The sequence below is a fragment of the Sinocyclocheilus grahami genome, unplaced genomic scaffold, assembly GCF_001515645.1.
Source record: "Sinocyclocheilus grahami isolate Dianchi unplaced genomic scaffold, SAMN03320097.WGS_v1.1 scaffold464.1, whole genome shotgun sequence".
In the NCBI taxonomy this organism is placed as follows: domain Eukaryota; kingdom Metazoa; phylum Chordata; class Actinopteri; order Cypriniformes; family Cyprinidae; genus Sinocyclocheilus; species Sinocyclocheilus grahami.
In genome coordinates, this window is record NW_015505643.1 from 604,549 (window position 1) to 629,050 (window position 24,502).

The 24,502-nt window shown below is 37.9% G+C and overlaps 1 protein-coding gene and 1 pseudogene across 1 annotated transcript in view; one reads left to right on the forward strand and one right to left on the reverse strand.

Annotated features, from left to right (window-relative positions):
* The first annotated feature begins 4,834 nt into the window (after positions 1 to 4,834).
* Positions 4,835 to 6,423, forward strand: LOC107553081 (intelectin-like; annotated as a pseudogene).
* A 1,707-nt stretch (positions 6,424 to 8,130) lies between these two features.
* Positions 8,131 to 24,502, reverse strand: part of LOC107553082 (integrin alpha-11-like) — a 52,295-nt gene continuing 35,923 nt past the window's right edge. Inside the window, exons 13-30 of the mRNA XM_016235179.1 lie at positions 22,935 to 23,078; positions 20,996 to 21,199; positions 20,756 to 20,886; positions 20,508 to 20,674; positions 17,782 to 17,921; positions 17,383 to 17,493; positions 17,170 to 17,255; positions 16,885 to 17,089; positions 16,605 to 16,703; positions 13,305 to 13,381; positions 12,667 to 12,750; positions 12,485 to 12,575; positions 12,274 to 12,387; positions 11,646 to 11,729; positions 11,086 to 11,196; positions 9,495 to 9,590; positions 8,705 to 8,818; positions 8,131 to 8,611 (exon numbers count right to left, since the gene is read on the reverse strand). Coding sequence (XP_016090665.1) covers positions 8,534 to 8,611; positions 8,705 to 8,818; positions 9,495 to 9,590; positions 11,086 to 11,196; positions 11,646 to 11,729; positions 12,274 to 12,387; positions 12,485 to 12,575; positions 12,667 to 12,750; positions 13,305 to 13,381; positions 16,605 to 16,703; positions 16,885 to 17,089; positions 17,170 to 17,255; positions 17,383 to 17,493; positions 17,782 to 17,921; positions 20,508 to 20,674; positions 20,756 to 20,886; positions 20,996 to 21,199; positions 22,935 to 23,078 — 2,136 coding nt within the window. The 3' untranslated portion in view covers positions 8,131 to 8,533. The remainder of the gene's footprint in view (positions 8,612 to 8,704; positions 8,819 to 9,494; positions 9,591 to 11,085; positions 11,197 to 11,645; positions 11,730 to 12,273; positions 12,388 to 12,484; positions 12,576 to 12,666; positions 12,751 to 13,304; positions 13,382 to 16,604; positions 16,704 to 16,884; positions 17,090 to 17,169; positions 17,256 to 17,382; positions 17,494 to 17,781; positions 17,922 to 20,507; positions 20,675 to 20,755; positions 20,887 to 20,995; positions 21,200 to 22,934; positions 23,079 to 24,502) is intronic.

Genomic DNA, 24,502 nt, shown 5'->3' on the forward strand with positions numbered 1-24,502 from the left:
TTTATAAAAACAAGTCTTTATTTTTTCAGAACTGGTACAATAAAATAATTTTAGTACGTGATCTTTTTAGTGAAGGTGGTCTACTGTTGTATGTTGAGTTTTTACAGAAGTATAACTTTCCTGTTTCACCCAAAGAATTTGCCATTGCCTTTGATGTTGTTCCTTCAGGAGTTATTGCACTGTTTAAAGGTCTTGAAAGAATCCTATACCACCACTTTGTGATCCATTCCAAACAACTGTGGGTAAAGCTTGTCTCGTTCCACATTCGAGTACCAAACTGATTCGTGCTCTTTCAGAGAGAAGTTGTCTCCAAACCATATGTTATTGCCTATTGGAGTAATTTTACAAATATTGTAAATTGGGAAAAAAGTTTACGGTCACATAAATACCTATTGTGAACAAAGTCAGAGAAGTATCTTCCAGTTAATCCATAGATTCTACCCAGCGAATTGTTACCTTAAAAGATTCAAACCTGAAATTGACACAATGGGCAACGTTTGAAATATGCAAGATGAAACTATTGTACATTTATTTTGGTATTGTAATTACACACATTTTGGAATATTTTTGCAGGTTTGTGAGTGATTTTGTGTACCCTCAATTTTCCTTGTTTTGGAAAGATGTGTTTGGTTTTGTCGAAACCGATAAAAATACTGATAAAGAGTTTTATCTTATAAATGTATTACTTCTTTGAGCTAAATATCATATCCGCAAGTGTAAATTCTCCAATAATAGGCCGCATTTTAAGGCGTTTTTAAAGAGTTATGTTTTAGAGTAACGCTCTTTATCGGAAAATACCAAGGCGAGGAAAGCACTATCTTGTTGTCTTTTTCAGGATTCCCCTTTAAAATAATCACTTTGTATTTATTTATTTGATATTCTATTATCATTGTTATTTTATATATATATATATATATAAAAAATCTCCCCCCCCACCTTTACCTTTGAAGTGAAGTGAAATGACATGTGGCCAAGTATGGTGTCCTATACTCGGAATTTGTGCTCAGAATTTAACCCCTCCAAGTGCACACACACAGCAGTGCACACACACACAGCCGTGAAGTTGAGTTTTTACAGAAGTATAACTTTCCTGTTTCACCCAAAGAATTTGCCATTGCCTTTGATGTTGTTCCTTCAGGAGTTATTGCACTGTTTAAAGGTCTTGAAAGAATCCTATACCACCACTTTGTGATCCATTCCAAACAACTGTGGGTAAAGCTTGTCTCGTTCCACATTCGAGTACCAAACTGATTCGTGCTCTTTCAGAGAGAAGTTGTCTCCAAACCATATGTTATTGCCTATTGGAGTAATTTTACAAATATTGTAAATTGGGAAAAAAGTTTACGGTCACATAAATACCTATTGTGAACAAAGTCAGAGAAGTATCTTCCAGTTAATCCATAGATTCTACCCAGCGAATTGTTACCTTAAAAGATTCAAACCTGAAATTGACACAATGGGCAACTTTTGAAATATGCAAGATGAAACTATTGTACATTTATTTTGGTATTGTAATTACACACATTTTGGAATATTTTTGCAGGTTTGTGAGTGATTTTGTGTACTCAATTTTCCTTGTTTTGGAAAGATGTTTGGTTTTGTCGAAACCGATAAAAATACTGATAAAGAGTTTTATCTTATAAATGTATTACTTCTTTGAGCTAAATATCATATCCGCAAGTGTAAATTCTCCAATAATAGGCCGCATTTTAAGGCGTTTTTAAAGAGTTATGTTTTAGAGTAACGCTCTTTATCGGAAAATACCAAGGCGAGGAAAGCACTATCTTGTTGTCTTTTTCAGGATTCCCCTTTAAAATAATCACTTTGTATTTATTTATTTGATATTCTATTATCATTGTTATTTTATATATATATATATATATATATATAAAAATCTCCCCCCCCACCTTTACCTTTGAAGTGAAGTGAAATGACATGTGGCCAAGTATGGTGTCCTATACTCTTTGTGCTCAGAATTTGTGCTCAGAATTTAACCCCTCCAAGTGCACACACACAGCCGTGAACACACACCCGGAGCAGTGGGCAGCCAATGCTGCGGCGCCCGGGGAGCAGTTGGGGGTTCGGTTCCCCTGGCTGACCCCTTGCTCAAGGGTCTCACCTGTCACGGTGTGCCTACTGTGAAGGAGAGAGAAGATTCCAGAGTTATCACAGACTTTATTTACATTGACACCGCAAGAGCCACATGTAGGACACGGGGATTGACGATCACACAACAAGTTGACCCGGCAAAACCAAACTGAACAGACTGGGGCTTATAAACACAGGGGAATGAGGATAATTAACTAAACACAGCTGGGAACAAATGAAGAACTAATCGGGGATTATGGACATAATGGGAACAGGAAAAGGAAGAACCAAATATGGGCATAAGTAACACATGGGGAGCAAAACACTCACAAAACAGGGTCTGACATCACCTCAGTCATGGTATTAAAGGTGGAGAGAGTGCTGGTTATTCACTCCCCCCACCTACAATTCCTGCCAGACCTGAGACTCAAACATTAACCTTCAGGTTACAAGTCCAACTCTCTATCCATTAGGCCACAACTGCCCCGTTGAATCATTTTTGTGTTGATTATTGAGTTGTTTTGTTTTATGTAGATTGCCATTTTCTTTCCCCTAGCTGTTATCGCTGTTTTATGTTCTATATTATATTTTCTGAGATTCTGTTATAATGTATTTATATTTGTTGTTTAATTGCTTAATAAAAACAAAAAACAAACAGATCAAAACGTCCAAAAAACAACAACAAAAAAAGTATATACAGTTTTGTTTTTTAGAAAATGACCGATTGTTTCACTAGATAAGACCATTATTCCTTGGCTGGGATCATGTAGAGCCCTTTGAAGCTGCACTGAAAACCTTTAGTCTGTTAGTCACCATTGAAGTCCATTATATGGAAAAAAAAATCCTGGAATATTTTCCTCAAAAACCTTAATTTCTTTGCGACAGAAGACAGAAAGACATGAACATCTTGGATGACATCGGGGTGAGTAAATTATCAGGATATTTTTATTCTGGAAGTGAACTAATCCTTTAAGTTAAGTTTCATTAAGTTTACATTTTGACCCTTGATACGCAGGTGCCTGTGTTGAAGTGGTGAGTGGCAACCGTTTTTTTTCTTCTTCTTTTTTTTCAAATGACAATGACTGCATAACACAAGTGCTTTTAGATTATAAGGAAAAAACCCTTTTGAGTATTTTTTTGAGATACTTCTAAATAAAATAAAATGAAACAATTCCTACAATAAATGGTCTTGGATTGTTGTACAGTACATTATGATATAATCCTTTAAAAACACATGAAATATTTAAAATTAAATTAGTTTATTCAATTGTTAGGCGTTATGTTGTTACCCATAATTGTATAAAAACAAATCAACTGCAAAAAACTAAATTTATGTAACTATAAATATAGCCTAATATAGCCCAAATAAACAATAACCTAATAAACAGCAACCTGACTGGGGCCCACAACTTTATCCAAGCTGGGGCCCACATTCAGCCCATCAAAATGCTTAATTTCTTTGCGACAGAAGACAGAAAGACATGAACATCTTGGATGACATCGGGGTGAGTAAATTATCAGGATATTTTTATTCTGGAAGTGAACTAATCCTTTAAGTTAAGTTTCATTAAGTTTAAATTTCGACCCTTGATACGCAGGTGCCTGTGTTGAAGTGGTGAGTGGCAACCGTTTTTTTTCTTCTTTTTTTTCAAATGACAATGACTGCATAACACAAGTGCTTTTAGATTATAAGGAAAAAACCCTTTTGAGTATTTTTTTGAGATACTTCTAAATAAAATAAAATGAAACAATTCCTACAGTAAATGGTCTTGGATTGTTGTACAGTACATTATGATATAATCCTTTAAAAACACATGAAATATTTAAAATTAAATTAGTTTATTCAATTGTTAGGCGTTATGTTGTTACCCATAATTGTATAAAAACAAATCAACTGCAAATAACTAAATTTATGTAACTATAAATATAGCCTAATATAGCCCAAATAAACAATAACCTAATAAACAGCAACCTGACTGGGGCCCACAACTTTATCCAAGCTGGGGCCCACATTCAGCCCATCAAAATGCCCACTCTGAGCCTATGACCAGATGACACCCATATAGACCAGATAAAATCCATGTGGGGCTCACAAGGACATGTTGGCTGGGATTCTACACAGCCTTGGTGAGGATGCCAATCAGTTTGTTATCCACGCCGGCTCACGTTGACTCACTGGGGGGGAAGAGTGCCAGGATCCTCTCCGGAGCATGCCCACTCCTCTGCATTCGAAGCTGTAAGTGATACAGAGTCATCAGTGACATCTTTCTTCAAAGATTCGCTGAAAGAGATCAAACCACTCATTGCAGACGAGGGGCTTTGAACCTCACGTGTAAAGCACATGGGTGAATCAGATCACTCGCGCTCGGTTGCTGAGCCCTGTAACTCTACTGTTTCTTCCTCCGAGGCTCCTAGGAGGGGAGAAACGAGAGAGCAGGAGGGATGGGGCTGCCTTCACTGAAGAAGGCAATCCGCGAGCAAAGCAGGATGAGACTCATGCTCTCGCAGTGAGAGCAGTCTGTCTCAGTGAGCGCAGTCTGTCTCAGCGACATACTTACTGTGCCCGTCTGAAGTGTGCAGGGCATTTGCAACAAATTTCTGATGAATTGGTGCTCAGAGCTGACTTATTTAGCAGTTGCACTGCAGCTACACGAACATAAACAAATCAGGCTTTAGTATTTAGAGTAAACAGGAGTTTCCTCATAAGCAGGCCCGTAGCCAGCTATGAGGTCACCGAGGTCCGGACCTTGGTACATTTTTCATGTTCAAAACTAAATTTGCTGCTCGAAGCTGCAAAGAAATTCGTGACAAGTATCATGTTTATGATGGTACAATATTTTCTATTTATTTTTGCTATCTTAAGCAACAACTGCATTTATTTGTCTCCGGAATGTTTCTGTTCAATCAGATGGTCTGTACTATCTGATCTCATCAAGAGGGGTCCTTTACCAGACGTTCTGTGATATGACCACTGCTGGCGGCGGCTGGACGCTGGTGGCCAGAGTTCATGAAAACAACATGTATGGAAAGTGCACTGTTGGTGATCGCTGGTCTAGCCAGCAGGGCAGCGACCCAAACCGACCTGATGGTGAAGGAACATGGGCAAACACAATCACATTCGGAACTGCAGAGGCCGCTACAAGTGATGATTATAAGGTGTTTTTTTTTATTACATTTATGGTTTTACAGCTATGGTTCAAGGAAAGCAACCTAAAGGACACTAAGGCTGATGATACATGGGGCAACTTTTTGAACAATTTTGTCGGGCAGCTTTCTTGAGCAATGTTGTTTGGCCACTTTCGCATTGTGAATGGATAACAAATGTCTATCAGGATACTTTAGACCGGTCATGGGCCCTATGTCTCATCTGGTTGCCCATTGGCGGCAACATTGCCCAAAGTTGCCTGATAACATTGCTCAAAAGTTGCCCCGTGTATCATCAACCTAAGACATTGGACTGACAATCAAAAAGATGTTTGTCTACAATCTAAAATGACAGTCTGTTCCTTTTCTGTCACAGAATCCTGGATACTTTGACATTGTGGCACAGGATGTGTCTGTGTGACATGTTCCTAATAATAGTGAGTTGGAACACTGGACAACTGCCTCCATCCTGCGATACCACACTGAAAATCACTTCTTAACCTCACATGGAGGAAACCTCCATGGACCTGCTATTCCAATAGTGTATGATACTGGAAATGTGATATCAACCAATTATCAGTATGGTCCAAATTCAAGAGGTACATTCATAAAATCTGTGAATTATTCAGTAATATTATTACATAAGGCATCATCCCTGTTGTGATCTGATCTCATTAATGAATGAAAGCCATGTTGTATGTGGATCTACCATGACATATGATCATCAGTGTTATATTCTGTGAATGTTTTTCAGGAATATTTGAGCCCGGATTCATCACATGCAGAGTCTTCAATACCGAAAAGGCGGCTATGGCTCCTTTGTTCCAGCATTAAACCAACCGGTTGTCACACTGAACATGTGAGTTTAAAATAATATGGATTATTTACAACAACAACAATGAACAGAATTTGTGATGACATAATAATTAATGTTTCAGTGTAAAAACGACGAGGAAATGCATTTAAAACAATACACTTACAACAGAAATAAATCTACAGCATCAATGTGTTGCTAGTTATGTACTCATATTGTTGCAGTTTTGTATTGGTGGAGGTGGACACTTTCCTGAAGCGGCTCCTAAACAGTGTGGGGACTTTACAAGCTTCGACTGGAATGGCTATGGTACTAATACAGAATGGAGTGCTTCCAGAGAGATAACTGAAGCCTCTGTGCTTCTCTTTTATCGCTGACTCTCTGTTCAGTCTAAAATCTTCTCTTTTAGATATATTACATTGAACAACACCTGAATGTTATATGCACAATTACTTTCACAAATGTATTTCATTACAATATACAGTATATTCTTTATATGTCTATACTCTAAGAATGCATATGGTTAGGTGTTTGTCACTGATTAGCTATTTATTGAACTAGTTCATATCTAACATACTTTAAACATACTTCAATGTTCATGCATTTCCTTGTTTAAAAGTGGAACAAAATGTATAATGTTCTAATAAAACCAGTAGACTGCCAATACTTATCAACAAGCTGTAGTCTACCATGAATACATATGTGAGGATTTGCTCGTATACAAAACATGTAGCATTTAAGATCCATCATCCCTTGTCATTTATAAACACTCTTTCTTTTTTCCAAATTCTTTATTTAGATATTTATTTTATATTCTTGGACATGTATATTTACACATATATATGATAAAGCATTGGAGAATAGGGATCCCTGACTACAATACATCTGCAAATGATAAGGATGTTTCATAGAATTGTAAACAGTCAACATCTTTTGATGTTAGTGAACATCTGAACAATATTCTTAATTGAAATGAATGAACTATTATCTGTCTGGTTGATGTACTGTACAGTAAGCATACCCTTTCTCAAAGGCTACTTGTTGAGGTGTGAAGCATATCTGAGGATGTTCAAACTTCCTGCTCTATCATGGAAGTTTAACTAGGACTAACGTCTCACTAGAGATGCACTGCAATGCCACAATCCTCATGAAAGCAAACAATTGCAATTTTTTGTTACAAAGATAGCCTGTATATTTACAAAATTCAAGTTTGTATCACTACAGTATAAAAAGTGCATCAATATTAAAAGAAAAGTCAAATAGTAAATGTCCACCTCTATTGTTATGAGACTGAAGAATGAGCATATAGAAAAACATAAATTGTTGATGTATAATTATTTAGAGTATTAGAGGAGAATAATTCTTTAAAAAATTGTAGTAAAGTTCACAAGAGTTCATTTTCTATTCAATAAATTATGACGACTGCAAAAAACAGAGCTACGTACTCCAGTGCCTAATATTACATTACATATAATAATGACAGGCATTACAATAAAATGAGCTAACTTTTGCACTTTTTTCCTCAAAGATGTCCCTTTTTTTGGAGATGTCCAAGACGAAGCACCAGAAAACATGGCTGTTTTATAGAGTTACAGCCCTTTGAGGTTTATTTTGTATATTTGCGGAGTCCGGCATTGGATTTGACCAAGGATTCAAATGCAAATGACTGTGCTTCCCAAGACCCTGTGGAGAAAAAAAGCTTTTCTTTTTTTAATAATAGTAAATGTCCACCTCTATTGTTATGAGACTGAAGAATGAGCATATAGAAAAACATAAATTGTTGATGTATAATTATTTAGAGTATTAGAGGAGAATAATTCTTTAAAAAATTGTAGTAAAGTTCACAAGAGTTCATTTTCTATTCAATAAATTATGACGACTGCAAAAAACAGAGCTACGTACTCCAGTGCCTAATATTACATTACATATAATAATGACAGGCATTACAATAAAATGAGCTAACTTTTGCACTTTTTTCCTCAAAGATGTCCCTTTTTTTTGGAGATGTCCAAGACGAAGCACCAGAAAACATGGCTGTTTTATAGAGTTACAGCCCTTTGAGGTTTATTTTGTATATTTGCGGAGTCCGGCATTGGATTTGACCAAGGATTCAAATGCAAATGACTGTGCTTCCCAAGACCCTGTGGAGAAAAAAAGCTTTTCTTTTTTTAATGTATCTTCTAAAAACGTTTCTGTCAGAAGAATATCCTCATCATGTCATCTGAGGGTTTTGATCTGGAATGAGAAGTGAGATGGAGACCCATCTGCAGGGCCGGCTCAGTAAGCAGTGCAGGCATGGTGAGCGTCATTGCAGTTTTTTTCATGGTTGAACAACAGGTCGTCCAGTGCACAGAGCAAATCCCTCTCCTTTTTTCATTGCCTAAAGTCCTGTTTTTCTCTCTTTCTCCCTGTTTCAGAGACGTCTAATGTTGCTGTTGGTTGGTCCCTGAGATGTAGGCCTGTCTGAACCCTCTTGAGCAGCCTGCGTTATCGCTCTTCCATCATTTTACCATTAGCCTCATTCTCAGTCTCCTCACGCCTTTTCTGCCTTTGGAAAAACCCTAACTATTGAAGTGAAAAAATTTTAAAAATACAAATGATCAAGATTCACTCTAACTGTCCATCCATCCATGCATCTGTAAAATAAGGATACAATACCTTCCAAAGTGCCAGAATGAGGAGTGAGAGAAGTAACAGGCCTCCAAGTGTGCTGCCTATGATAATCCAGATGGGAACACGGTAATCCTCCTCTTTCCTGATCTCTAGGATTATCTGAAAAAAAAACACACACATACAAAAGAAAAATATAACAAACTATACTGCTTTATCAGAGATCATCATATAGCTGTTTGTGGCATGACTGTTGGGTTCCTCAGAGCTCTCTGTATATCTCTGTACTGGTTTTCTGTTCTAAACAAGTTGTCACATTTCATGTTTCATCTGTTGCAGCTGAGATCAGATTTGCTGATGTTAGTAGTTATGCCTATTTCCCGTCCTGCCTACAGATGGCAGCACCACACAGCAATAGAGAAAAGAACAGAACTGAATTGTGCTGCTGGCCCTTTCGGTCCCCTTGGCTCCAGGTTCTTTTGCTGTGGTGAAACAACACACAGAGTAGCTCACCAGAAGACACACTGATGTGTAAAGGGAAGCTTCCGGCAGGAGAAAACCAGTACGCCTGATTGTATGAAGCCGAATACTGAGTAACGTTAGCATAAAGACATTTATATTTAATGCTTGTGTACAATTGTTCTTAACTCTTTCTGACATATGAATGAAACACACCATTTGTCAATGTTTTTGTCTCTCAAAAAGCAACTTCTCATACTAACCACATCTTCACAAATTCAGTCATGGATTTATTTTTACCTAGTCTAAACATGTTGTCCAGCAATGTTTCTGTAACGTGGCTTTCTGTAAATGCTGATGTGTATAGAGGGTGACTCACATGTCTGACCGGCCTCTCTTCAGGCAGAAACATAGGGCTGGAAGGGTTCAGCTCCACTGAGGCTGTCGTCACCAGCTCGAGGGCTTTGAACTTCAGCTGCCCGTGACAAGAAAAACAGTTTTCAGTTTCTCGGACAGATGCTTACTCCAGTAGATGTGAGAAAGTGGGAGAGAACAAGCGCTAAAGGTGAGAGGCTAGAGAAGTGGTAGATAAACGTTTGTGTATTAGAACACTTAAGCCACACTTGTTGCAAAAAGTCGGACTTTCATTGTATTAGATACAAAATATCAAACCAAGTGGACATTGCAATCAAGTGATGCTAGAGCCTTTCTCAGCGATAACTTTACTTGATAACACTTTAATTTGAATGAATGAATGAATGAATGAATGAATGAATGAGCTTTATTGCCAGGTATGTTTACACATACGAGGAATTTGTTTTTCGTGACAGAAGCTTCCGCAGTGCAACAGAATGACAGTGACAGAACAAAAAACACAGAAAATAAAATATAAATAAAATAGAACAAGTAAATAAGGAATAAAAATATATAAATCGACAATTGTATGTGCAGGTATATTACAATAGACAGTTTTTGTATGTACAGGTACTGTATATTATGTGCAAATTTGAGGTGTAGACTGAGTATGTGTGTTAGATAAATAAGTGTGTGAGTGAATAAATAGTGTGTGTTCTACAGTTATTGACAGTATACATAAATAGTATAAATAGTGTGTGTTCTACAGTTATTGACAGTTATTGACAGTCCACTTTAGACATTTTACTAACTGTAATTAACTTTTTTAACTACATGTCAACAACCAGTGATTACAATATTAGTAAACTGTCTGCTAACACTTTTTGATGGTTCCTTATACCATCAAACTATAAGTAACTATATATATATAAGTGACTGTAAGTAACGTTTTAAATACATGCCAACTTATACCTAACAGTCTACTAATACTCTGAGTCAGTTAACATGTAGTTGCAAAGTTACTTATAGTTATTAGAACACCCAAAGTGGACTATCAAAATAAACTGTAACCCTTCACTTTTCTGAACAATCTGATCGTAAGGTGATTTTAGCACATTTTTGTGCCATATTAACTATGGACATTTCATTAACATTTGACAACCAGAAAATATACAAATAATATTTCTTACTTTTTAACAATATATCTGCTGTTTTCTAAAGTGAAACTTATTCTTGTGAATTGTTTTAATTGAAAAGTGTTTTTCTTTAAAAATAAATGCCACCTGCTTTAACCTTTGCTGCAGACATTTCCACATTTTGGGTGTGGATTAAGTGTCCAAATACTTTCTGGTGTCACTGTAAATGCAAAGCATGTGCTGCTTTCTTTTTTTAAGTACAAAATGTAAACAAAACCGGATTCTAGTATGCCTACATGTACTGTATGACTTGTTGTCTCTAATTACTAGTCTGATCATAGTTTTGTGTTGGCTTTGGGAGATCCGCCTGTCGACCAAAGCTTTCATGTTGTGTGAACACTGTGCCCTGATTACAAGTTCTTCCAACATTATACTTCTTTTTCTTCATCAGATTGTTATTTCAAAGTCACAGCTACTCACTGCATGCAGTGCATCAGTACGGAGGGATCCACCAATTTTCACGCTGACGTCTCTGTAGGAAGGCAGGTTGATGGTACACTGCACTGGCACTGTTAGGGTGTTGGAGTAGTTCTGTGCAAAGGAACAAGAAACATTTCTCTCACAAACAGACAATCTTACTGATGAAACCCAGCTGCTTATGGTGGGAATCTGATGTGCATTAGAGTTGCATTACAAAACTCCCTACCTCAGACATAAAAGAATCTTCAAAAACACAATAACATTTCGAGAACTGATTGAAGATGAAATAGATTTACCAATAACAAGCTTTATTTATGGCACAATCTATTAAACTCAAGTGGCTTTATTCAGAGAGTACAAAACCAACTATTTTGTAGAGAAGTGCTTTGCTGTTGTGCATTAAATCAACATATCATATCTGAAAGCCTTTAAATCAGGCAAACTATAAAGCGCCATAAACAACACAAGCCAGACGTGCTAAAGTGCAAGTCTGAAATGTGGCACACATAGTGTCTGTGATAACAGGCAGACACTTTAAGCCTGTGCAGAGAGGGTCTTACCAGTCGTGATGTTCGTGAGAGGTCCTCCGGAGACGCCCGACTGTGTGCCACATGCTGAGGGGGGATACAATGACTTCCACCTACCTGATGGAAAAAAGGAACAAAACACTATTAATACAAAAAAGACACAAGACACAAATCACTATTAAAATTATTCCTGTAGCTCAAACAGTAGAGCATGATGCTAGCAATGCCAATGTAATGGGATCTACTCCCAGAGAATGCATGAACTGATCAAATGTATACCTTGAATGATGTGTAAGTCCCTTTGGATAAAAGCTGCTGCCAAATGCATAAATTGAATTGTAAATATCAGTTTAAAACTATTTGAATAATTAGAATATTTAGATTTATGCAACTGGCACATGACAAATGAAAACAGTGTGTTTTAAATTGGCTCAAAATATAAAAACGTTTGATATCCACTGAATGGATGTAATCATAGTCTGAAGCTAAAAAAGTGAAACCTCTCAACTTAAATCTGCGGACTGGCTCTGACTTTCGGCAGCTAGCATTGACTCATCTAGACTGTAAATCGGAGCAAACATTTGGGCAAAAGCCATGCAAATTGTTACAAATTGTAATAACAAGTAATATAAAACTACAAGTCTAGTTGTGTCCTCCTCACCTGGTCAATATGGAAATCTCTGATCTGCAGGAGTTGATTGCCATTTTTCGTGACCTCAGGGATTGCAATGTACAGTTGCAAATCTTGGATTGGAAAATAACCAAGGTTCTGGATCTGTGATGCATAGAGAAAACATGTTTGGTTTTTTCGAAACATGAGTTTTCGGGGCCCTGATCTCTTTAGTTACAGATAGCAAGGAAGTGGACCTCACCTGAAAGGTAAAGTTGAACGGAGGGTTGAAATCACTTGGTTCCTCTAGAGAGAGGTCAGGTTTAAGCTCATATCGGGTAGGGTAAAAATCCCTGAGAGAATGAAAGCATATTGTAACTTTTCACAACTACTACAACCACACGTATTGACTTGAGTATTCAAACAAACACACATCTATCTCACCTTGTGAAGAGCAGATCAGCCTCGTATTTCAGAGTGTAGAAAATGTCATTAATGTTGTCGTGTAAGACAACTTCCTCACCCTCACTGCAGAGACATAAGAACAGGCATGAGAAACCTCCCAGGCAGTTATGCTCACCCTGTGATTCACTGCGCAGTGACACTTGGCTGCGTATATGAGGAGTTTAACATTCTAGCTCAGGCATCGTCTGTGTCCAGGATCCTTTTGCCTCAGAGTTTCATAACATTCCAAACCATCAGCAATGTTCTAGACACTTTAATGGAGACCACATCTAGCAGATTTCAGTGTGGCCATTTAGTCATCCAGTGATCTGTGTGTATTTTATTTTTTCATTTTGTGCCCCACAGGATAAAACTATGCTCTAAAAATAAAATTGATTTAAAAAAAAAAATATATATATAAAGCAAATAATCTGTCTGAAATAGTGCAGAATCAAAATTTTACGTTATACCATATCTTGTAATAATGTTTCTTTAACCCTTTATTAAACGTTTTAAAATCCAGTTGTTCAATTTCATCTATATTCTTAATTGTATTATTCAAATTATTTTCCATATCTAAACATTTACAACATCTCACATAGAGCATGTTTGACTGCTAAATGTTAGCTGTATCCTACCTGGTAACCTCCAATATGATCTGTACGTGATCCAGCAGCACAGAGTGACTGAATTCAAATTCCAAACGAAATGTAACCTGGGGAGTGAGAGACACAGAGTAATGTTTACTCACAACAGCCACATGATAGTAACACAACTAACTATAGTTCCTCTTCAGGAACTCGAGCTGCGTCGACAAACGCTAGGGGAACGCCTTCCGCGATCCACGCTCTGAATCGTATGTGAAATCAGTCCAATAGCTGAACGGGACGTCACGGCGGATGACGTCATGACCAGGAAGCTATAAAAGCACGTGCGGCGGAGCCCGCGTCAGCTTTCTGTCATTCAGCGAAGCGCTCTGTGTGTGTCAGTCATATTTATTGTTGTCTGTCTATTTTTGGTAAAAGACTTATAAGCAGCTATGTCTAAAGCCCACGCTAAGACAAAGCATGCAAAGGGGTGCAAGCCACGTTATAGGTTGTGTGTTCCTCCCTGCCCACGTTATATCACGAGTGGGGATACACACAGCCTGTGCGTGGTTTGTTTGGGAGCAAAGCACGCAGAGTCGGCTCTTGAGGAAGCTGACGCGGGCTCCGCCGCACGTGCTTTTATAGCTTCCTGGTCATGACGTCATCCGCCGTGACGTCCCGTTCAGCTATTGGACTGATTTCACATACGATTCAGAGCGTGGATCGCGGAAGGCGTTCCCCTAGCGTTTGTCGACGCAGCGTCTCGTTCCCTCGAGGAACTAGGGTTACATACGTAACCTGAGACGGTTTTCCTCAACAACAAAAAAAGAAGAGCTTTAGCAGAGGATTATGAATAAAGCCTGCAATAACCTGTTTTAAATTGGAGGCCTCAAAGTCAAGCTGACTGAAAGTATCATAGCAAGGCTAGAGAAACCTAATGACCATTAACAAGGATACACATGAACATGTGCATGCTCATACTTCTTCACACACTGACATAATGGAGTTCTGACAGCATTCGATTGAGAAAAAAAAAATGATTGGAAGCATGTTTGTCACTCCATATAATTTCTTAAATGCTATCTTAAATGCTTTCTTTCATCCATTCTAACTTCACACACATGCACACTCACATGAAATTAGTTCATCCCTAGCTTTTGGATTCCTCGCCTCCAAAATTCTAATTATACCCTGATCACATCCAAAACGTATATATTTTTAAAGATGAATCAATATTTTCCCAGGCAAACAGCCTGTCTGGATATAGGAGAATGACACAAACAGGCCAAGACCCTGTACGCTAGTCAGCCTCTAGCCTTATTCTACAGACCATGTGCATATATTCATATATATACACATCACTTCGTAGTGAAAAAACAAAGATACAGATGATATACAGACTCTCCCAATGAAAATCTGCTCCAGTTCATGGAGCAACTGCTCTAGCCACCACTTCGGAGGTGATCCAAGTCTCCATGCAGTTACAGAATGAATGCTTGTCTTTTTCTTTGTGGGATTTGATAATACACTGCAAGTCTGATCAAATGAAATCCTTCAACCATGTGTCATTTCACAATTGTTTGACTTACTTTCTAAAATAAGATATTTTTAAGAATGTTTCAACTGTTCCTGTCAATACAATGAAAATCAGCTCAGTGAGGTCTAAAACAACATGGTACCAAAAAAATAAATAAATATTGTCTTTTGTGTTCAGCAGAAAGTCAAACAGGTTTGGAACGACATGTAAATGATGACAGAATGTTATTTTGTGGATGAACTATCCATTTAAAGCACAGGAGCAGGCGTTTAGTTTTATTCTTGCTTGGAGAAATGGAAGCACTTGGACACAGCTATAACTACGTGGGCAAACTCTTCATTTGTGTGAGTAGTGGCACAAGCAGCATGGAAAATCATTTTTACATTCCCTCCTCCTCAATTCACCTCCTTTTATTCCACTTTCACCCCATCACTAACTGTTCTGAGCTGAACCAGGCTCCTAAGTGGGCCAATAAAATCTCTCCCTGTAAGTGTAGCTCCAATGACCTCCAAACCTCAAGAAAATGAATCAGGACTCTGTGAGAAGCTGCTGACCTGTTTCCTATCAAAGCAGTGCCCTAGCACAGGACAGAATTCTGTGGTCCAGGTTGTGTGATTGATGGCCTTTCCTCTGTACGGATGTAGTAACTGTATGGCAACTGCATTCTTGTATTACATTCTTGCCTCATGTTTTCTTTTTCTGGACAGGCCTGAACACAAGCTTAAGGGTCAACCAAAAATGGACACTAAGTGAATCATTCTGTAACTTCAGGGTGTTGGTGACCTTATGAGTATGTTTATGCCCTGTGGAACATTCCAGATGTAAAGATTTGGTAGTACAGTGATAGATCCTGACAGTTCTGCAGATGGGCAATGTGAGGAAGTCTATATGGCTTTTGACTGTGTGGTCCAATATGTTTGTGTAAGCAAGGCTTTCTAGAGCTCAGACGGCTAGTACTGTCCCTGGTGTAACCTCTAAATGTCTACTGTTGCTGAACATGGCAATAAAACATTCTCACATTAGGATTATACAATATATAATTCTGCATATATGATAATATGCAGTACACATCGGCTAGAGTACAGTTTGGTAAAAGCATTAGTTACTACATTACATTTGACTTGGCTCAGGTTCCTGAAAAACATCACACCAACCATTTATTTAGCGTCATGCGTAACAGACACATTGGTGAAATATAACAAGGGTTTAGTGAAACCAAATGCTAATTCTTTGCATACTTTTCAAACGCTTTTTAAAGTAATTTCACAAGGATGCATTAAATTGATCAACAGTCACAGTAAAGATGTTTAAATTGCTACAAATGTTTTCCATTTTAAATAAATGCTGTTCTTTTGAATGTTCTATTCATCAAAGAATCCTGAAAAAATCATTGTATCATCGTATTTCCACAAAAATATTAAGCAGCACAACATGTGACACTTAAGACGGGAGTAATGGCTGCCGAAAATTCAACTTTGCCATGACAGGAATTTAAATATAATTTTAAATCATCATCATTTAAAATTGTAATAATATTTCACAATGTTGCTGTTTGTACTGTATTTTTTTAATGAAATAATGCAGTCGTTGTGAGCATATAAAGACTTCTTTAAAAACATTAAAATCTTCTCCAAACCAAAACGTCTGATCAGTTGTTTAGTTACAGTAACCTAACTGGAGAACTAATTTGGCACAAAAAGTGCTTTATTAAATTGTCAATATTGGTGTAAGAGTGTACACATAGTTGTTATTTTGGGCTAGAGGTTTCTGATATGGTTCAGTGTAACTCTATAAATGTGGAAATGACAACTCACCTGTGACTTTGCTCTCATAAAAGGTGCACTGATATTGCAAGATTTCTCATATTTTCGCCTGTTCTCACTGCGGCAGTCTATATGTATATCAGAGTTATCCTATAAATAGAGACAGCGAGATCAGCCCAATTTAACAGTCATTTTAGCAGATGCCTAATTTTTTAAATGGTCATTAGTATCAATCAAGATCTTATTATGAATGGACAATGGAACAAATCAAACATTCAATCCTTAACAGGTATCAAACAACCAAACATAAGGTATTAGAGTGATGTTGTACCTTTACTATAAGGCTGGAGAAGCGTAGGTTTGGAGTGTTAGTGATGTTAAGCTGAGCTCCATATGCATTCTCCCCTCTGTTTTCTAGATATACGTCTACTACCATCCTCCTCCTGGATCCCTCTATAATGCGTTCAGAAGGTTCTGCTGACGTCTGACTCTGACATAACAGACTGCCTGCTCGAAAGGCTTGGGCACAGAACTGCCTGTGGAGAAAGAGAGGGGGCATGAGCATGTGTGCACATACTGTAAGTGTGTAAGCATACGTGTGTGTGCTTTATCTTACTTGCGATTCATTAAATCAGTCTGAGATTGTAACACCAAATCTGGAACACAATGGTCATCTTCGTCACACCCATTCCAGAAGGGAAGCTGAAGAAAATCATGAAAAAAAAAAAAAATGCTTACTGCTAACATACTTCATAATTCATGTTGTGTTAATGTTGTTAAAAGATATACAGTGCAACAGTAAAGTTTCTCTTGACCTACAAACACTCACCTGTGTTTTCACAGTAGTCGTCCAGCTATCATCCAGAGCTGGGCCTTGATCCAAGTCCAATAGCTCAGTCTCTACAGTGAATATAATGGGCCTGGCATAGTCTGTAGTCTCCTGTATCAACATTACAATATCATAAATCTCTCAATCTAAATAAATGGCTATAAAAGAGTAAACTGGAAGAATATAATCTGCTACTGTAATGCTAGAAAGTGAACTTAATAAAATAAGAATGCTTCTATTAAAATGGAAAATCTGAATAAACAGACAAGAAAGTACATAATAAACAGAACTAATGAGGAGTTGGCAGTCATTGCAAATAATGTTATCATTATCAATGATTTAAATGCAATGCAAATGCCCTCTTACGATACTTTGATGACCTAAGAGGTGAGAGCTAACCATGACATGGAAGTAGATGTGGTCACACGTCTCCTCTCCAGAAAGCAGTGTAAGATTCTGTGGCTGCTGGCGATCTGGGTCATCAAACACAGCTCGAGGGTTGAAGCGCTTCTCCTCAAAGAAAGCATTGTAGCTAAGAGCTAAGAGAAGTGGAAGGAATACAGTGAACATACAGTGAAACATTTACTTATCACTTATTTGCTTATTAATTAAAAGTAAATATTTACTTATTACACATTATTTGCAATTAATGCCAGATAACATGGTGGTATATAAGCTACTATTCAAAAGTTTAAAGTTTTAAGAAAGTTTCTGAAAAAAGTATTTTATGCTCACCAAGGCTGCATTTATTTGATCAAAATATAGTAAAACAGTAATATTGTTAAATATTATTACAATTTAAAATAACTAAAAAAAAAATTCTAGTTTAGTTTTTCTTTCATCCATTCTAAAAATATATTATAATTTATTTCTGTCATGGCAAAGCTGAATTTTCAGCATCATTACTCCAGTCTTCAGTGTTACATGATCCTTCAGAAATTAATCTAATATACTGATTTTGTGCTTAAGAAACACTTATTATTCTTTGGTGAATAGAACATTCAAAAGAAGAGCATCTATTTTAAATAGAAATCTCTTTAAAATTATGAATCAATTTACTGTCTACCATGTGTGATCTACCATGTGTGGACTACAGACAGATTTAAGAGACTCTAGAGTAGCAACTCTGAAGTTGATACTCAGGAGATCTGAGAGCAATTTGGGTTTTGAGGCTTTAAAAGGCCTCAAATTGAATCTTAAAGAAAACTATTTTAAGAGAATGATGTGAGGATGTTAGTTATCTAACGAGGTTCAAAAAGAAGCTTGCTGAAAGACTATTTGAACCTTGTTCATGGGTTGAGAAAAGCCTATAAACTCAGTTATCCTACTTTATAAAATCTCATAAATGTGAAAAATGTGTACCAATAAATGACACACTTAAAGGCTTAACATATTCATAACCCTCCTCAGCACATGTGAAGCGAATTAGATTTAAATAAAATATGTGCCTCATTTTATATTGTCCCAAAAGTCTGATCCCCCTGGATGACCATAAAGACTAAGACATTTCATCTCTCTGAGACCATTACATTGGGTTCACACCCATGACATTTGTGATGGAGATGCTCTGGGGTCATGAAGGTTAACTAAAAACAGTTGTGCTGCTCGGTGGTCCCACACGTTACACAGGAAACTTGACCTTCCAGCACATGTATTTCAAAACAAACCTATGACGGTCACCGAGGCCTTAAGTCAAATTACATGTGTCAAACACTAAATAGACCTGTCCTGAGGGACTGAGGCATTTTAATGCAGCAATGCAGTCTGCCTTGCTTTGTGCTTCTACTAAGTGATCTTGCACAGCAATGACTTCATGTATAGTCATTATTAGTCACTATTATTTTAAACCGTTTAAGAGGCTTTGGCTTTCAGTAACAATATTACACATGCTAAAAATACTTTTATACTAATTTATTTTTTTCTTTCAGTCAGAATCATCATACAATGTGCCTATACTTTATTTCTAAATATCAATAGCTGGCTAAGCAGCTTTTCTTTTCCACTCCCAAGGTAAATCTTGAATCAACAAAGCAACAAAGGAAAGATCAAAAGATTAGCGCATGTTGAACAATTCATCACTACTGATGATATATTTTTCATGCTAATACGAGGCATGCTCAGCAGGGAAACCTTAACTGAGCCACACTGGATATGCAGATGGTCAGTGGTATGTAATCCCCGCCAGCTGTCAGCTGTTTAGCTTTAATGATACTGTAACCAAGAGATACTCAAGTGAGATATACAGGTGCATCTCAATAAATTAGAATGTCGTGGAAAAGTTCATTTATTTCAGTAATTCAACTCAAATTGTGAAACTTGTGTATTAAATAAATTCAGTGCACACAGACTGAAGTAGTTTAAGTCTATGGTTCTTTTAATTGTGATGATTTTGGCTCACATTTAACAAAAACCCACCAACAATTATCTCAACAAATTAGAATACTTCATAAGACCAATAAAAAAAACATTTTTAGTGAATTGTTGGCCTTCTGGAAAGTATGTTCATTTACTGTACATGTACTCAATACTTGGTAGGGGCTCCTTTTGCTTTAATTACTGCCTCAATTCGGCGTGGCATGGAGGTGATCAGTTTGTGGCGCTGCTGAGGCCGTATGGAAGCCCAGGTTTCTTTGACAGTGGCCTTCAGCTCATCTGCATGTTTTGGTCTCTCGTTTCTCATTTTCCTCTCATTTTCTCACAATTAAAAGAACCAAAGACATAAACTACTTCAGTCTGTGTGCACTGAATTTATTTAATACACGAGTTTCACAATTTGAATAGAATTACTGAAATAAATGAACTTTTCTTACGACATTCTAATTTATTGAGATGCACCTGTATGATGAGAGGAAACTGCTGCTTTTAAAGCACTTCCATAACTTCCCATTCTCCAGAAAGTTTTCCAGTATAGAGTGTGTTTGGGTGTTTGACCAAAGGTCTGTTGCAATCCAACAGTACAACAGATGTAGTCAGTGCACAAAGACCATTTTATGTACATAATAAGCTGATAAACGAGTATCAATTTCATAAATAAGCAACAATCTACAGAGATTAAACATTTTATATACCAATTTAAACGTTCAGTATTTTTATTTATTTAGAGTAGTAAATATATATAAACTGACCTATTTCCTGTGAGGCTCTATTAGGAGTCCGAGCTGTGACATTCAGACATACAATAGCTGACATGCAGGTCACATCTTTCTCTCCTCTCCGACAGTCTTTATTGAATATATCGATCTTGCTGGGCTCAAATCGAACAGTGGCATGGATTCGGACAACACTTCGAGACCTGCAGCACAAATGGTACATTATTGAGGTATTTAGGGAGAAATAAAGTGTAAGTGTAAGTGTAAATAAATTAGAAACCCACCACAGAAGTACTGCAGCACCGAGGGAGCCTACAGCTAGATCCACCAGGCCATCTCCATTCATATCCATTTTCCCATGGATGCTACGACCAAAGTACTGCAGACCTGGGGCCAGCTGAATAGCACCAATCCTCTGGCAGAGAGAAGAGATGGATGTAAAATCTTGCCATAATTAACTATTCAAAACAAATACATGCAGATTAATTAACACACAAGAGAGTAGCTGGACACTTATGTGGTACCTGTTTATATTTCCTCAGTATTCTGTTGCGTTGGCTGTGGTAGATGTAAATGGCTCCTTTGTGGTCATCCTCTAGTGGAGCTCCTATTACCACATCATTAAATGAATCCCCATTAAGATCAGGCACAGGGGCCAGTGCAGAGCCGAAACGGGCATTCTGACCATGATCTAAGATCTCCAGCGAGCCCTCCAATATGAAACGAGGCTGATGGGAAACAAGCATAAAAGGCTGCCGTGAGGTAGGACACAATTTAGTTGCAGCATAATGTGAGTAAAATAAGACTTGGTGCTCTATAAAAGTTGATAGCTTGTACACCAAAATTGGCAGAGGCAAGGGGTAAACTAATAGGTTCACAATGCAACAATGTACAGATATTTTGCTCTTTAATGAAGTCAACTGACCCCACAATGCACTGGAAATGATGTCATGCACTGGACTGCACTCTGTCTATGTAATGAATTGTTTCTAAACTCCTATTTCAATATTGGATGCTTATGAAACCCACAACTCAATGCTGCTTTTGCTTAAAACTGAAATCCTGAAGTCTTAATTGGAAAAATACATTGGGAATACAGTGTATAAATATTATGGTTTAAAAGAGATACAAAATAAACTTATTTTAGCCTACATGAAAGTATACACTTCTGTTGGACAAAAATGTTTAATGCAAACTTTTAATGAGGAATAGGAGCATTTGTTTCTATTTATATCACATTCCAATCATAAATAAATGTAGAAACTCTGAAAAGATGCTTTTTATGATGGAAATATCCATTTAGGTCATGGATAAGAGCTAAACATTTCTGTAACCAGAGACAATCTTTTGAGGAATTTGTTATGCAGATCTAGAGACCATGAAGACAACCCACCATGTGTTTATGTAAGAAATTTGAGCGACATTGTTGTCTTTATCCAACAAATCAGAAAAAAAGTCTAGTGCTTCACAGAGTCTGTATTAAATGCAGCCTCACATATAGTATACCTTAAGATATGCTAAAATATTCCAAAAGACACAAGACATGACATAGAAATAAACAGTTATAAGCACAAACAGACTCCCAAGGTCAAATGCAAGAACTCCTGTATTATCACTTAAGGTGAGGTCATTTAGCAGGCATTTGTGCCTCTGAAAACAATTCGTTTAAAATGGGTGGAAAGTTTGAGGGAAAGGTGCAATTTCTCAAAGCAAAGACTGTTCATGTCAGCCAAGTATTTGGAAGAGTAATTAGCCATGCACATCACCCTCCTCCTAAATTCTTCAATCTCTCTCTCTCTCTGAAAACATTCGGCTATAGACAACAGACATGTGAAATCAGTTGTTTTCTCAGCCTTCCTAAAATAGCATCAGAAGAGAGGAGAGGAGGTTTGCAAATGGATGGAGTATATACTGTACATTTTCTGAAGAGCAGTGACATTAACCATGACAAATTATTTCAGTAAAAGATGACCAGCACTGTTGATGTACCCAGTGTCTGGCTGCAACCCGAGGTATAATACAGATTGTGGTCTCCTGGTTAAGGCCACAAGGAAATAGCTTATAAGAGCTAAATTAATAAAGATGGAGGTCTGCTCTATTCACAGAATTGCTCTTGTATGCGCTCCAGCTTTTTCCATTTGTTAAAGCAGCTCTCTCTCTCTGTGAGCTTCATATAATTACATTTCAAGGGGGAAATATTTTCCTGCTGAGTTCACCCTCCACTAGTCTCTGATGCGAGGTATGGCAGGTGGCAAAAGCCTGCCAGTATTTACTTGAGACCATTTATGAGGAAGTGCATAAATGTACAGTCATAGTTTCGGATTCTCAGCTTTAAGAGAAGAGACAACATCTGTAGTGTTGCATTCTGGTTGAGAAGTAAACAGGAAGTAATATAACAGCTAGTCAATAGCTAATTAACTTGTTTTTTTGCAAGAATATGCTGAAGGACTGAAGATTCTTTACCTGCTCTGTGACTCTGTAAATGTAGACTTTGCCCTTTTCCCAGCCTCCACTGAAGAACATGGGAGCTGCCACCAGCAGGTTATCAGTCACTCCATCATCATCCAGGTCCACTGGAGCAATCTCACTGCCATAGTATGACCCAATCTGCACAAACACATCCATCAAGACCAAAATGATTACTACTGGTGCACAAGGACAAGCATTTAACATCTGTGAAACACCTCAGACGGATATGCAAATGCAGATGAAAGCATAAAAATGCATGAAAAAACACATAAAGAAGAGTGAGTTAAGCTGTGCCACTTTTTACATGCATTGTCCTCTAGGTCAAACTAATATGCTTAATTATATTTGATAATGTTTATCAACATTAAGTGAATAACATAAGGACACAGAAATATGCCAAATATAGGGCATTTGAAAAACATAGGACAAGATGGTATAAGTCCTCATTTTGAAGGCCCACCGCACTAGTTGGATATAAAGTTGCCACCACAAGCAGATATTCTGGGCCACCAGTATATGAAATAGGACCCATCTTTAATTGTGTACTTCTGCATTATCAGGTGTTTCAGCCTTTTAATTAATAGACACTCTCCACAGAGGCAGGCCCACCACTGGTTGATCAGACCTTGATGTGGGTCCCTATCATCTTGGGGCCCAGCTAGGGTCTTTCCTCCTTAAGGCCGGGACATCGGCCAACGTCGGGCCAACCGTGAGCGACGGTTGGGCTAGTTTGTTTGGTGTGTTCCACTCGTTGGCTCTCGTCTGGCTCACGTCGGCGGCAGTTTGCCCGATTCAACATGTTAAATTGGTGTTGGGGTTGTCGGGACCGTCGGTGAGAGTGAGAACTCTGATTGGATGTTCAGTTTAGCGAACGAGTCAGTGCCCGAGAATTTAAGCGAAAGTGATGAAAACAAGCACGTAAATGAAGGCGGTACAGACAGAAGGCTGTTTAAATGTTACGTGATCTTTCCCAATCATTCTAATACGCGAATGTTTTCATAACAACATGAGCCGCTTAAAATGATTAAAGTTATCAACGTTACTGATATTCAAAATGGTAAGCAAACGCTGCTTTGTTTACATTTCGTATATCTGCGTTTATCTCGTATATCTTTGTTTCGGTTTCTCCTTTTGAATGACGAATATATACTATTGATAGCTGCTGATATAGACAGTTAATCCTCTCAGTTCCTCTCACGAATGCGCAGAACGCACATGTTAGATTGCCGTCGGCTGTAGTCTGTGCGGTGTGTTCGAGCGCAGCTTTTTGGTCTGACGCTGCCGACACGAAGCGACAACACCGTCGGCTTTCATCGTCGCTAGTTCTTTGAAGTCGGCTTGGTGTGTCCCAGCCTTTAACCATATCCACCGCCTGCAGTATTCTGCAGTATCTCCTGCTTCTCTGATGGTCTGGCGCAGGGTTTGGCTATGGATTCCCAACTCCTTAAGCAGCTTGACGGTAGATGTTGCCACAAAGCCCTGGCAGCCAACCTCCAGAGGGTAAACTGAAGCTTTCCCGCTCTGCAGGTGATCACTGTTTGCCATTTCCGCATATCAAAGCC